Source organism: Danio aesculapii, chromosome 19, assembly GCF_903798145.1.
Source record: "Danio aesculapii chromosome 19, fDanAes4.1, whole genome shotgun sequence".
NCBI lineage: Eukaryota > Metazoa > Chordata > Actinopteri > Cypriniformes > Danionidae > Danio > Danio aesculapii.
This window is the reverse complement of record NC_079453.1, coordinates 6,235,352-6,251,458: the sequence shown is the minus strand read 5'-3', so window position 1 is coordinate 6,251,458 and position 16,107 is coordinate 6,235,352. Positions and strand designations below refer to the sequence as shown.

The window sequence follows — 16,107 nt, the reverse complement described above, 5'->3', positions numbered from 1 at the left end:
TTTCAACAATTAAACTGTGCTGTTTTCAAAAACTGAACAAAAAAGAGAGAAATTCTTAATTGAAAAACCTTAAATTAAAATCTTGTAGAAAAACTAATGCACAGTTTATCAATATTTCAGAAGCCCATTTGAATATTACCAGTTTTAAACTCAACTAATTTTGTTCAGGTTCTTTGAACACGACACATTTTTGTATAATGAAGTTAATCAGCTTCATCCGAGTCTGTCTCTTTCACTGTGCTGTTTATCTGACGTAAAGCATAATGAGAAGCAGAGGGGAATGGTGGGCGGGGAGAAGCAGCTCATTTGCATTTAAAGCCACAGGCTACAAAAACAGCTACACTGAACTCAAGACACCAAAATGGGCAGATTCTGGAGGCTATAGCAAATTATCAGATGGGTATTTTGAGCTGAAACTTCAGACACATTCTGGAGACACCAAAAGCTTATCTTACATCTTACATCTAAAAGGGGTTAAAAATGTGCCCTTTACTTAAAAGTATTTTTTTGTAAATTCTAAATAGAGAAATCATATTAGCAGCTAATGACTCTCAACATACAGCATTGCTTACAGTCAGTTAAATAGTGCTAATGTTGTTTAGCATACTTGCATGGGATTTCAGAGTGAATATTCAAAGCAGTGTGGTAAACAAAACTTTTACCTCAATCTTTATTTACAACATTACTACTGTAACTTTAATCTACAAACTGTCCTGAATGTGTTCATACCAGTCCGGAGTACAAGCTTTTTGTTTACAGACTTCAATGTACATGTTTTAATTTTATTTTGACTGTATATGTTTTTTTGGACTTTGCATATCCATTAATTTGCATTTTATGAATGATTATAGACCCAAGTGTTAAACAAAAAGAAATAAACTATTTTAGATTAGATTAAATTAACAGCAAAATTCTCAAACTACCCATCTAGCATTGAATACAATTTTAAAATATAATGTTTATGGTAAAACAAGTGAAAATGTTGGAATGGTTCATTGAGGTAATCTCGAATTTGAGGTGAAATTGGTTCAATATTCGCACATTCAGACTTTCTCCCTCTTAATATAATTTCAGAGAAATATAATTTGCAAATTCTAAATAGGGAAATCATATTAAAAGCCAATGACTATCAAAGTACAACATTGTTCAGTCAATTAAAGAGTGCTAATGTTGTTTTAAAGTCGAATTTACATGCGATTTCAGACCCAATATTCAATTAGCGTGGTAAACAATATAGGAACCGTGTCACAAGTTTTCACTGTTTATGAATGGATGAATAAATGTGTGAATATAAAACCAACCTTACCTCAATCATTATTTACAACATTACTACTGTGAATTCAAACTGTCCCAAATGTGATCATACTAGTCCAGGGTACAAGCTTTGTGTTAAGACACCTCACTGTTTCGTCAGGAGTCACGTGTTTTTGGACTCTGCATGTCCATTAATTTGCATTTTATGAATCACTAAAGACTCAGGCGTTAAACGAGGAGAAATAAACTATGTTAGAGTAGATTAAATTAACAGCAAATTCTCAAACTACCCATTTAGCATTAAATTAAATTAGAAAAATATATCACGTTTACTGTAAAACAAGTGAAAATGCTGGAATGGCTCATTGAGGTAATCTCTAATTTGAGGTAACGTTGGTTCTTTATTCGCACATTCAGACTTTCTCCTTAATAATATAATTTCAGAAAAGTATTATTTGCAAATTGTAAATAAAGAAATCATATTAGCAGCCAATGGCAATCAACGTACAGCCTTTTTACAGTCAATTAAATAGCGCTAATGTTGTTTTTAAGACAAACTTGCATGCGATTTCAAACTAAATATTCAAAATAGTGTGGTAAACAATATAGGGACTGTTACAAGTTTTCACTGTTTCACTGTTGTGAATATAAAACCAACCTTACCTCAGTCATTATTTACAACATTACTACTGTGAATTCAAACTGTCCTGAATGTGTTCAAACTAACTTAGTCCAGGGTACAAGTCTTTTGTTTACAGACCTTAATGTATCGTCAGGAGTCACGTGTATTAATTTAATTTTGCCTGTATACGTTTTTTGGACTCTGCGTGTCCATTAATTTTCATTTTATGAATCATTAAAGACCCAGGCATTAAACGAAGAGAAATAAACTTTATTAGAGTAGATTAAATTAACAGCAAATTCTCAAACTACCCATTTAGCATTGAATTAAAATTTTAAATATGTTTACAGTAAATCAAGTAAAAATGTTGAAATGGTTCATTGAGGTAATCTCTAATTTGAGGTAAAGTTGGTTCAATATTCGCACATTCAGACTTTCATATCATATTCAGAATCATATTAGCAGCCAATGACTATCAAAGCACAACACTGTTCAGTCAATTAAATAGTGCCAATGTTGTTTTAAAGTCTACTTGCATGCTAATTTAGGCTCAATATTCAAATTAGCGTGGTAAACAATATAGGGGGCGTTAAAATGAACGAATGGGCGAACAAAAAACCAACTTTACCTCAATTAATCTCTACCATATACATATGAAATGCAGATTATGACAGAAGGTAAAGTTTTAAGTTCCGCGAAAAATGACTGAATAACGTTAATAATAATAATACAAAGTTAATGAATTAATAAATAAAGCCATGGAAGTTAACATAATGACCAAAGAACGTAGCAAAAATGTAGGCTACAGATGCCAGTACGAATAGAAAACAAGCTTAATTTTAATTTCGCTTTATTAAAACCACCTTGAACAAACAACCATTCATTAACAACTACTTAACATTCACAAACTACCTCATTAATATTGATGACTATATTCGTTCACTTAGCACGGATATCGAAAGATAAACATGCTTGTAGCTAAAACTTAAGCACTTACTGCTCTCTATACCAACCTGTCGGATACGTCACAGTTGAGTTAAGTTGTTTATAAGTTGGTATTAAACACCAAAGCCGCTGGAGCCAAAATAATCAACAGTGAGACTCAAAGCGAAGCCGAAACTTACCAGAATCAGCGCATCACTCTCAGTATCAGCCTTCTGATCTTCCGCAATAACAACCGGATGTTGGAAAGCGTCACTTCCACCAGCTGATCGGCGCCAGTTCAGGTTGAAATATTAATGTGCAGTCATTTGACCTATTATAAGATAGAAAATAAAGAATGTAATTTCCTGATAAATAGTAAAAGTATATTTGACAAAAATTTACTAACAAAGACATTAGGCAAGTATTTAATGATTAAAAAAGTTATTCCAAGAGGGACATTTTAATTGGAGTTCGTTATTATGGGAGGTTAATTAGAGAAAAGCATGGCTGCTACCATACAAATTTAGCATTTCAAATAAAGTAAGAGAAATTTATTTAAAGATTTTACATAAAATATACCCAACCAACGTATTACTTTCCAAATTTATTAGATATTGAGAAAGAATGTTCATTTTGTAAAAACAGTGAGGAATGTCACTTATTTGTTGATTGTCAGAGTGTGCAATTATTTTGGAAAGACAGTTTTTCTGATTATTCTGCTAAAAATAATATGTTGATAACATTGAAATCAAAAGAAATTATTTGTTATTTTGAAAACGGTGATGAACAAATTAACAATTTGGTTAATTTTATTATTTTATTAATTTTATTATTTTAAATTCTTTATCCACAAATGTAGACTTTCAAAATCTCCTCCTTTATACAAGGTATTCGTCAACGAACTTATTCTGTTAATGAAGTCTCTCAAAGCTGTAAAAAAATGTAAAAGCTCTGTCTATTGTTAGCTGTTATGAATCTGTTTTTGGCGTCTTGTGAATGTCTTCCTTTTGTTTTGTTTTTTGTTTTTGAATTTTAATTATCTTTGGATTTTTTGTTTGTTGCCTGTTTTTACTGTATTTGTAAATTGTTAACGCATAAAAAACGTTCAGGCTAAAATATGAAAAAATTTAAAACTGCTTTTATTCTAGCCAAAATAAAACAAATAAGACTTTCTCCAGAAGAAAAAATATTATCAGACATACTGTGAACATTTCCTTGCTCTGTTAAACATCATTTGGGAAATATTTAATGCTGGGGCAAATAATGCTGACTTCAACTGTATGTATGTAACTGTTGACTTTATATATAGTGTTTAAGGCAAGTATAATTACACTGTAAAAAAATGCAATCGATTTGTGTTGAGACAACAGGAAGGAATTAACTTATAGTTTTTTTTATTAATTTAAGTTGATTAAACATGAACAATTAAGTTGCACCCCCCCCCAAAAAAAAAAAAAAAACTAAAAACTAAATTAACTAAAAACTAAAATTAACCATGTTATTTATATATTGGTTAAAATGTGATTGCTAAACCCATAATAAATCTAAATGAATTAATCGGTGCTAGCTTAAACAGATTGGAAATGGTGTCGGTTTTCTTTTTGGCTTCAAAACGATTGCGTTTAATGACACAAAACAACTAAATTAATCTCCTAACTAAATTCATCTTAATAACCAATTATTTAATGTATTGTTGATGATTGCTGTTGATATTGTAACAATAAATAATTATTAATGTTGTTTAAATTGAATGATTAGCAAAACATTTAGGTAATCTAAGCTAACTACTGGCTTATAACCTGCTTATTATTAAGCTATTTGCTGTTTATTTTATAGTATGATCAATTTCCACATCCCAACCCAATATTTAAACCACCTGAACTATTAATAGTCAGCAAATTAGTACTTTATTGAGGTAAAAGGCATTTTGATAGTGAGAATTGCACCTTAAAATAAAGTGTGATCAATTTTAACTGGTGTATATTAAGCATTTTCGCTAATCTAAGCTCAATGTGTTTATAGACTCAACAAAAATCGATCGGTTAATGCTCAGAGCTGTGAAGAAATCTGTGAAAAAGATTCTAAGGCAATGCACACACAATGAAAGATAACTCCAAGAATTCAGACATTTCTTTCACTTTCACATTCAACTTCAGTCATGTTGTAATATATCCACTATCCAGCAGCATTTTAAGCTTATCTTGAATTATTGGGGTCTTGTTTTCCAACCTTGATGATGAATAAATATTAAGCTGAAAAAAAAAGTCAGATATTTATGGTTTCATTTTGTTTGTGAAAGAAAAAATAACTTAATCTCCTAATAACCAATTCCTTAATGTGTTGTTGATTATTGCTGTTGATGTTGCAACAATAAATATTAATGTTCTTTAAATTGAACGAATAGAAAAACATTTGGTTTAAGTATCAATTCCAAATATTAGCCTAACTAATGGCTTATTACCAGCTTATTATTGAGGCGGTTTATTTTAGATCACATTCCTACCCATTATTTAAACTACCTGAACTATTAATAATCAGCAAATTAGTACTTTATTGAGTTAAAAGTATTCGTTTATGGTTTGATAATAGCAAGAATTGTACCTTAAAATAAAGTGTGATCAAATTTTTGTTGTTTATGATAAGCATTTTCACTAATTTAAACATTTCTGATTGGCCAATGTGTTCATAAGCTCAACAAAAACCTGACTGGTTAATGCTCAATCAGCGCTGTGAAGAAACATGTGAAAAAGATTGTGAATCTGCAATAAAAAAGTGCACAGATTGAAATACAACACCAAGCTTATCTTGAATTATTGGGGTCTTGTTTCCAACGTTAATGATGATTAGACATTTGAAGTTGAAAATTTTTGTCTCTCAGTAATGACTTTTATTAAAGCGTAGCTCTCACTTTAAATCACAACAACAATGGGGCAGTGTTGAGTAAGTTACTTAAAAAAAGTATTTAATTAATACTAATTACATAATTAAAATTGTATTTAACTAATCATTTAGAAGGCGGTTAATTCCAATAAAGGGACTATGCTAAAGAAAAATTAATATATAACAACTTAGAATAAATTTAGTTCAATAAGTAATGACTCAATATTAACAAAACACAATAATCACAAAGCATAAAAATAAAAGAAATAATTCTTTCAATTGTAGTCAAACAGGAACATTTAACTTTATTTAAAAAAATGTAAACAATATATGTATTAAAACGTTTTGAATGTTTTAAATTAATGACACTGTATTCTATACACACCATATATTGAAATACTGTACACATTTTCTAAACATTTCAGTATTTGTCAGACAAATAAATCTTGAGTTGACAAATTGATTTATGTAACATAATAATAATAATAACAAATATATATACTCCATTTCTCTGAATTGAAATCTTCTTTTGTCATAAACTAATTTCTTATTTTTTTATACATATTTATTACTATATTTACAGGTGAGGTCAGAATTATTAGCCCCCCTGAGTTATTAGCCCCCCGTTTATTTTTTCCCCAATTTCTGTTTAACGGAGAGAAGATTTTTTCAGCACATTTCTAAACATAATAGTTTTAATAACTCATTATTAATAACTGATTTATTTTATCTTTGTCATGATGACAGTAAATAATATTTCACTAGATATTTTTCAAGACACTTCTATACAGCTTAAAGTGACATTTAAAGGCTTAACTAGGTTAATTAGATTAACTAGGCAGGTTAGGGTAATAAGACAAGTTAATGTATAACAATGGTTTGTTCTGTAGACCAGTGTTTCCCAACCCTGTTCCTGAAGGCACACCAACAGAACACATTTTCTACCTCTCCCTTATCAAACACACCATAATAAACTTATCATAACATCAGAAGAAACTCCAACACCTGAAGTTAATGGGTCAGAAAAGGGAGACATCCAAAATATGTACTGTTGGTGCCTCCAGGAACAGGGTTGGGAAACACTGCTGTAGACTATAGAAAAAATATATAGCTTAAAGGGGCTAATAATTTTGACCTTAAAATGATTTAAAAAATTTAAAACTGCTTTTATTCTAGCCAAAATAAAACAAATAAGACTTTCTCCATATGAAAACATATTATCAGACATACTGTGAAAATTTCCTTGCTCTGTTAAACATCATTTGGGAAATATTTAAAAAAGAAAAAAAAATCAAAGGGGGGCTAATAATTCTGACTTCAACTGTATGTATGTAACTTGACTTTATATACAGTGTTTAAGGCAAGTATAATTACATCGTAAAAATGCAATCGATTTGTGTTGACAGAACAGAAAGGAATTAACTTTTTTTTAAATCAATTTAAGTTGATTGAACGTATACAATTAAGTGCCCCCCCCCCAAAAAAAATCAAGAATTGTGTTGCTTCAGCTCATTTTAAATAAGTAGTTTGAACAAACAGCAAACCTCATTTTATTTAGTGTACATTAAAATGAAGGTAGATCCCCTACTTTACTTTTCATTTAAATTTTTTATAGTATTACTTGTTATTCACAGTAATCAACTACTTTGCATCTAATTGCTCCCAATCCCAGGGTGGTGTTTATCATAAATAAATCATATTAAATTTACTACCGGTTTGGTCTGAATTTAAAATGTCGCATTGTTAGTGATACTAAAGCAACTGCGTTCATTTTTAAGCCATAATGCTATAAGGTTTCATTTCCTCCTTTCCTGTAAATCAACATTAAAATCTGATATTGTCAGAAATCACGACTGTTAAGAAATCATGATCTGTTAAGCCACAGTGGGAAACACATGCAGACACAGACTGAGAGTTTCCAAACCTCCAGTTTAAGCAGAAGCTGAAAATACAGATCGTTCACTAAAATATGGAGCAGCTCTTGTGGGATTCAAAGCCAAAATCAGTTTCAGCCCAGATTCTGAAAGCATCAAAGGCATACTGAAGATATGGGATAGTGCCCCCATCTGTTTACAACAGAAATGGGATGTTTTTGCCAAAACTGTCCTTGAACGCTTGCCTTGGTGGAATTAAACTGAAAATACACAAAATTCATGAATGTTTTTTATCATTCGCAATGATCAGAGTAAGAAAAATCATATTAATTTTAATTGCATTTTGAACTGGCTAAATTAATTGTTTTTATTTTAAGTGTACAGTGCTCAGCATATATAAGTACACCCCTCACAAATCTAAATTTTAAATTAAAATTTTTATTAGGAAGCTATACAATATTATGTTTGTGCATATACATTAGATTAGTCAGTACTGAAGCCAAATCTGGAACTCATCTAACGAAATAACTAACGATAACAGTCCAAAAACGAATACATCTAAATTGATATATTATAGCAAAATATTAAATACACATTTTAAAAAAGAGGGAAAATCAAGAGAAGCAAATAAATTGAAAAATTTACTTGATTTTTTTTGGTTGCAATATTTTGCTTGAATTTAATTCTGTTATCATTCAATTTCTAAATATGTTTGGTGACTAAAATATTATTTCAATAAATATCTCTGATGCACCAAAACACATTCACAGAGAAATGGAGAAAAATATTCATTTTCAAAATGGAGTGTACTCAATTATGCTGAGCACTGTATATAGATTAGGAAATATTTTTGTTGATTATGATGAAATGTATTTTGTTTAAAGAATTGTTTCATTGAACAATGTTGACCTTAAAGTGTTTTTTTTTAAATTTATTAATAACTGCTTTTATTCTAGCCGAAATAAAATAAGACTTTCTCCAAAAGAATAAATAGTATAGAAAATAATGTGGAAAAAAATCCTTGCTCAAATAAATATAATTTGGGAAATATTTGGAGAAAAAAAAAATATATATATAATTTTTTTTAATAATAATTTTATAAATTTTTTATATTAATTTTGACCAACTGTATATACAAATAGTTTAAGTGTATATGAATAAGTAAATATTTTTGTTAATAATGTTGAAATGTATTTTTCCTGAAGAATTGTTTTAATGGTATTTTATTCATTTTTTAACACATTTAAAGATTTGCAATGACAGTGGTATAGGTGTCTCATGTCAATATATACAATAATACAGCCATATATTATACAATCGTCCATCGGCTAGAAATTCAAGTCTTTTGTAAAGGGAAAAATTTACAAAAAAATAAAAATAAAAGTCTTTCAATATACATTCTCTAAAAACTCTAATAGAGGATTCCAGATATGTAAGAAATCATCAGATTCCTGACGCAAGTCATATGCCAGTTTTTTAAGGGTAAGAAAATGGCTGAATCTAATTCGTCAACATATTGACCGAATATTAGGAGAGGCCCACAACAAAATAATTCATTTTCTTGCTAGATAAGTACAAAGATGTAACAGATTCTAGTCCATGACTACATTACCTGACAAAAATATTGTCGCCTATCCAAGTTTTATGAACAGCAAATAATAATTTTACTTCTTGTTGATCATTTGGTATCAGAAATGGCTTATATGAAAGGCAAAGGCCTCTACATTACGCTTATTTTACCAAAATAAAATATGATCATGCCTTGATTTTTAATTATTTAATTAGGACAGTAAGGTCTGACTTTGCTTAGACAAATGTCTTGTCACTTAACATAAATAATGTCCAGTATAGAATATAGTCATGGTGCAGTGGAAAAAGAGTTAATATTGTGTATGACTCCCATGAGCTTGGAGGACTGCATCCATACATCTCTGCAATGACTCAAATCACTTATTAATAAAGTCATCTGGAATCCCAGAGTTCATCAAGATTCTTTGGATTCATCTTCAATGCCTCCTCCATCTTATCTCAGACATGCTCAATAATGTTCATGCCTGGCGACTGGGCTTGCCAATCCTGGAGCACTTTCCTTTCAGGAACAACCATCCTGCTGAAGAATTCACCCTCTCCTGTGGTTTGTAATGTAATGGGCAGCACAAAAGTCTTGATACCTCAGGCTGTTGATGTTGCCATCCACTCTGCAGATCTCTTGCACGCTCCATACTAAATGTAACCTCAAACCATGATTTTTCCTTTACCAAACTTGACTGATTTTTCTGAAAATCTTGGGTCCATGTGGGTTCCAATAGATCTTCTGCAGTATTTGTGATGATTGGGATGCAGTTCAACAGATGATTCATCAGAAAAATGGACCTTCTGCCACTTTTCCAAATTATCAACTAGAAGTCAAGTTATTATTTGTTGCTCTTACAACTGGGATCAACGACAAGACTTTTGTCAGGTAGTGTAAGGTGTAGACAAGCAGATAAATAACTGGAGATAGAGCAAAAGGCATACCAATTTAAAGCATTTACAGTAAAAAAAATATGTCAAATGGCAGCATTAATTGAAGCACATAAATAAAAGAGATAACGCTGTAATTCAGTGAAAATACATTTATTGATACAGAGACTTTAACCTAAATCACCTCCATAGTACCTGTGGATGCATTTACTTATTTGGTAAATTTTCTATTATTGTACATCAATCAAAAATCAACAACAAGTTCCTGCATGAGCTTCGGAGGATTATATACTGTATATATACTGTATACGCATACAAATATGATCATATTCAATATAAAGCAGTTACAGTTTCTTAAAAAAGCATTACGTGGCTGTAGGATTCTCATATTAATCAATCATTTTTAAAAATAGTTCAACATTTTTCCCTTAAAAGACGTCTGCTAAGGAAGAAACTAAAAACTAAAGGTAGGTAATAAGTTATACGGCTACTATTAACGCGAGTTGTTTACTACAGTAAATCGACTGAAATGATATACTCGTTTCTGATATCTGTCACCCCCCGAGGCACTGAATTTGGACTTGTTGTTATCTGTAACCAAATACAGCAATATCAAGAAATGCAAATTCCATCCAGTATGCAAATGTGATGTTTATAGCAGCTTTGATCACAACGTGATGGACGAAACACAAATGAATCACAAACACAAGATTGTATGAATGAGATATTTACAGTCGGCCATGAGGAGGTTTTTCCACATGGCGAAAAAGTGGATTTACAGACATAAAGCCAAATACTATGACTGGTCATGTGATCTTGAAACGGCTTATATACAGTTGAAGTCAGAATGATTAGCCCCCCGTATATTTTCCCCCAATTTAACGGAAATAAGATTTTTAAACATTAAACATTTCTAAACATAAATGTTTTAATAACTCATTTCTAATAACTGATTTTTTATCTTTATCTTGATGACAGTAAATAATATTTTACTAGATTTTTTCAAGACACTAGAATTCAGCTTAAAGTGACATTTAAAGGCTTAACTAGGTTAGTAATAGCCAAATCATTGTATAATGATGGTTTGTTCTGTAGACAATTAAAAATATTGCTTAAGATGGCTAATAATAATGACAATTTTTTTTTTTTAAACTGCTTATATTCTAGCCGAAAAAAAAGACCTTCTCCTGAAGAAAAAATATTATAGGAAATACTGTGAAAATTTCTGAGTGTTATTTTGGGGTTTCTGCCTGGATTTTGCCTACCCAAATTCAAATGCTTCCCAAATCCGCATGCAGCGGTGTAAATGCAAAGGTTTGGTATCATTTTAGAGAAAACCCTTTGAATTTTCAGAAAACACTGTTGAAAGTGATTCAAATAATTGTATATGTTGTCTGTGTTATAATAAACCCCTTTAAAAAAGAGGCACTTTTTTTTTTGGAAACTCAAATTTGAAAGTGTAACCTTTAGGTTCTGTGTGGTTCAATGAGTTATTAGAAACAAGTCATTAAAACTATTATGTTCAGAAATATGTTGAAAAAATCTTTCCGTTAAACAAAAATTGGGGAAAAAATAAACAGGGGGGCTAATAATTCAGGGGGGCTAATCATTCTGACTCCAACTGTATATAAGAAATTGTGTTTTAAAATAAATATAAAGTAATATTAAGCATTTAAATATATAACAATTTTAACATTTTCAAATGTCTTTTTTTATAATTTTAATAAAAATTAATAGTAGTTGTGTTTGAGTAAAATGTAATTTTGTACTACTGTTGACATTATTTCCAAATGTAAAAAATACACATTTATAAATATAAGATAATTTCAAGGAATTGCTTTTGCATCAAATAAAAATGTGCCATATTTTCAGATGTGTGTATTCAAATCTAGAACACAATACCAATGTTTTACCTTTAGAAAAAACAAACGTTATCAGACCTTGCTATCTGAGTTCAGACCAGAATAAAACAAATACAAACTGTTTACTCTAATCCAGATCTAATAAAATCTGTAAATCCAGAGATATTAAAATTTTTCAATTACATTAATTATTTTGCATTATGTATAATTCTTTTCAAATACATATTTTTTATTAATAATTATAAACATACATTTTAATATTTTAAAAACCATTTTAAGTACAGTAAAACCATTTTATTGGCCTCCTTAAACAATATTTTTTCGATAGTCTACAGAACAAACCACTGTTATACAATGACTTGCCTAATTACCCTAACCTGCCTAGTTAACCTTATTAACCTAGTTAAGCCTTTTAATGTCACTTTAAGCTGAATACTAGAATCTTGAAACATATGTAGTCAAATATTATTTACTGTCATCATAACAAAAGTAAAATAAATCATATATTAGAAATGAGTTATTAAAACTATTATGTTTAAAAATAAAAATAAAATAAAACAGAAATTGGTGAAAAAATATAAAGGGGGGTTAATAATTCTGGAGGGCTAATAGTTCTGTCTTCAACAATATATTTTTAGTTACTGCTAAATTACCCATTGGACAATGTAACAGGATGTTTGTGGTTTAACAAATAATGCTAAACAATATTGCTGCTAAATACTTCGTGAGCTTGTCCATGTGTTCCAGGATTATCGTTAATGGCAGATGATTTTATTGGTATTCAGTATAACAACTGTCTGTACACTAGATGGCAGTGCAGACTCGATTAAATCCAAACACACAAGCACTCACACGTACCGCTATCTTTATGGAGGTTTCCCATAGACATGATTTTTATAATACACACTGTATATTCTGTCCCCATCCCAATCTATATAAACCCTTAATCTATATAACCCCTAAACCCAACCCTCATAGAAAACCTGCAGTTTCACATTTGCAAAACACTTCATTCAATATGATTTAAGAAACATTTTCTACATGGAAAGCAAAAAATGTCCCCACAAGGTCAAAATAAACTGGTATTGCTATACTTGTGGGGACATTTTTTGATCCCCCCACATATGTTCACACACACACAATATGAATGATGAATGGAACATAAAACATACTGACACGATCTAAACAAAACCACGCTGCTCATACAAATAATCATTCATACCTGTTTGGTTGAACGTATGAAAGCAGATTATATTATACATTTTACTTTATGTTGTGTGTCTCTATTTGATGGCAATGTCGGGGTCAACGAAGCTTTGACGTTGATTGAAAATTCCAGTCTTACCTAGTTTCAGTTTTCCCTCTGAATACAAACCAACCCAGGCTCATTATAGATACGCACCCCTATATACATTTCTAGAGAGCGCCAAAAACGTCCCAGGAGCTACGTTTTTGTTTTCGCAAATCCACCAGAGGCCGCTGTGTACACTTTTTGAGAGCTCAAATTTCTCTCGCAAGTGCCATTCGCGCCTGCTGTTCTCCTTTAAATTCACCAGAGGCCGCTGTTGACTGATTGAATGACTGACTGACCGACTGATACCCCCACCCACCACCTTCCCTAAACCCTACCGACAGTGTTTTCAAAAGCAATCTAGAAAAAGAAAAGCCCTTGCCTGGTTTTTACCACTTTTTCAGATTTTACCACATCCTCACTCTTTTATTTATGTAGTTATGTTATTTTTTGGCTTCTCTTTTAGTCTTACCTGCTTTCTGGAACCGTTCTTCACTGGATTTGAACCCTGTCATCGCGGTCAACACCGTTCTGCTTCTCAAGTCTGTCAACGTACATGGCGAGCTATTGGGCAAACTGGTAATGGTGGCAAAGACGTCCATACGGAGGTAAGCAGTCAGCTGGTAAGTGTGAAAAGAAATGGCATCATACCGCCCGTAGCTTTCATTTTAAAGACGAAATGCAGCCATACGTACTTCTGTCTACATAATTCACGATCTCCAGAAATGTATATAGGGCTACGTTTTCAGAATGAGCCTATATACAAACAGATGTTATTTGCGAAATGATGAAATCACGGAAAACCAATAATTAATAAACAACAATTCTGATTTCCAAACAAAGTTTTGCATTACGAAAAAAAAGAAATCACTAAAGTTCTCAAACTTCTATCAGTCCAGATTTCTGCTTTCCTCCTTTGCCATATCATCCTCTTCCACTTCTTCTTCAACTTTTTCTTCTTCTTCCTCCTCCTCTTCTTCTTCCTCATCAGTCGGTGCTGTGGCTCCTGTCTTTCTCATGCCAGGCTGCTTTTCTGGCGTGCTCCTTTGCTCCTGCGATTCTAAAAAAATATAATAAAATAAAGATGTAGAATAAAAAGCGTACAGGCTTTTTTCTCAGATATTCTCATCTCTAATTGGCAAAAGCTCTAGTAGATTGAGAAGAAACATCACTGCTGTCATTTTCACTTTCTGATGTAGATTTCCTTTGAACGCTGACATAAGATAGTGGTTATATTTAAATATAAGAAACAAAATCAGAACTTTGCGTAGAACTTTATTGGGGGAATAAAAAGAGAGACTCCAAAAGAGAGAATCCAAGGTTTCTGATGCAGGTGACAAAAATAAGTCTTAAAAACTATTTCATAAAGTCCTTTATTAGAGGGGACCGGCTTTTTACTAGATGTAAAATAAGTCTCTGTTGTCTCTAGTGCAGGCATGGGCAAACTCGATCCTCGAGGGCCGGTGTCCCTGCAGAGTTTTGCTCCAACACTAATCAAACACACCTGAACACCCTAATTAGTGTCTTCAAGATCACAAGAAAGCTACAAGCAGGTGTGTTTGATTAGGGTTGGTGCAAAACTATGCAGGGAGACCGGCCCTCCAGGATCGAGTTTGCCCATCCCTGCTCTAGTGTGTGTATGTGAAGTTTCAGCTCAAAATACCCCACTAATTATATTTTATAACTCTTTCAAACTGACCCTTTTAGGGTTTATTACAAATTGTGCAAATTTGGTGACCGTCGCTTTAAATTCAAATGAGATTGCGCTCTTTTTAAAAGTGGGCGGAGCTATAAATGCCTATGTGTCAGCATAGTGGCAAACCTAACGTTATTTTGTCAAAAGCTGAAAATATCAAAATAAAACTAATGGAACTTCTCACTCAGAGCTGTCTATGGGGGAGAGATTGTCACTAATGGGTGGGGCTTTGCCCCTCTGATGACACGTACAAAGGGAAAATGTCAATCAAAGTGTTTCTGCAGACTGTTTTTATGAAGTGAGATAATAAAAATTTTAATTAATACTTTTTTATAATTAGAAGGTAGTTATATTCACACAATGTTGTCACACAACTGTGTTTAAACCCCTCATAAAGATGACTTTTGCATAATAGGTCCCCTTTAAAAATGTGCTAAATAGTGTCCACAATAAATACAATAAACTGGTGCAATAAAAACTACTGCTAAATTAAAGAAGTATTGATTGGCTTGCATTATTTAATTGATGAATCTCTGCTTTATGCACACTGTAGAAAAATTATATGGCAAAATCCTGAGGACAAATGTTTTTGTGTTATTTTAAATTATTTTCAAAACGTTTCAACAAGTTTTTTAAAAGTTAGATTTAACTTAATATTTTTATATATTTATTTTTTATTTATTTTATTTATATTTTAGTCAGCTTGGTGCAAGTAAGTTGAGGTGACTAGAAAAATTTGTTTGAATTAGGAAAAAACCTTCAATAATTACTTTACAACGCTTAATGAAATAGAAGCTTTTATAAACAGTGTGTCCATACATACATCTATAGTGAAACAAATTAAGAGGCTTTTTGAAAATTCTCATTTTTTTTTCTGACGTGGGTTTAAGTAAAATCTTATCTAATCTATAAATTAACTGGAAATAACAAACATTGCTTTCTTAACTCTACATTTCTAAAGTTCTTAAATTGGTACTTCGTCTAAAAATGAATATAAACATTTGAAAACATGACACCTTTAAGTTATTTTAGATTTTAAAAATGCTCTAAATGGCACCATTTACGTTAAAAATGCAGAACAATGCCATCACTAATAGTTTACAGGATAACATAATGCTGATTCAACTTTATTAATTAGTACAAATAAAAACAAAACAAAACATTAAAAATGAAAATGTATTTTAATGTCAATTACAAATGTAAACGCCGCATGAGAAAGTCCACTGAAAAAAAATTTGTTG

At 31.2% G+C, this 16,107-nt stretch overlaps 2 protein-coding genes across 3 annotated transcripts in view; both read right to left on the bottom strand.

The window, feature by feature from the left end:
- The window catches only part of stard3 (StAR-related lipid transfer (START) domain containing 3), a 28,978-nt gene extending 25,914 nt beyond the window's left edge, over positions 1 to 3,064 (bottom strand). Inside the window, exon 1 of one of the 2 annotated variants that reach the window (XM_056480243.1) lies at positions 3,001 to 3,064. The gene's annotated coding sequence lies outside the window, so the exon portion shown is untranslated. The other variant, XM_056480244.1, reaches the window with a different exon arrangement.
- Positions 3,065 to 10,154: 7,090 nt separating this feature from the next.
- ppp1r1b (protein phosphatase 1, regulatory (inhibitor) subunit 1B) overlaps positions 10,155 to 16,107 on the bottom strand; it is a 62,832-nt gene continuing 56,879 nt past the window's right edge. The window contains exon 5 of the mRNA XM_056480027.1: positions 10,155 to 14,230. Coding sequence (XP_056336002.1) covers positions 14,061 to 14,230 — 170 coding nt within the window. The 3' untranslated portion in view covers positions 10,155 to 14,060. The remainder of the gene's footprint in view (positions 14,231 to 16,107) is intronic.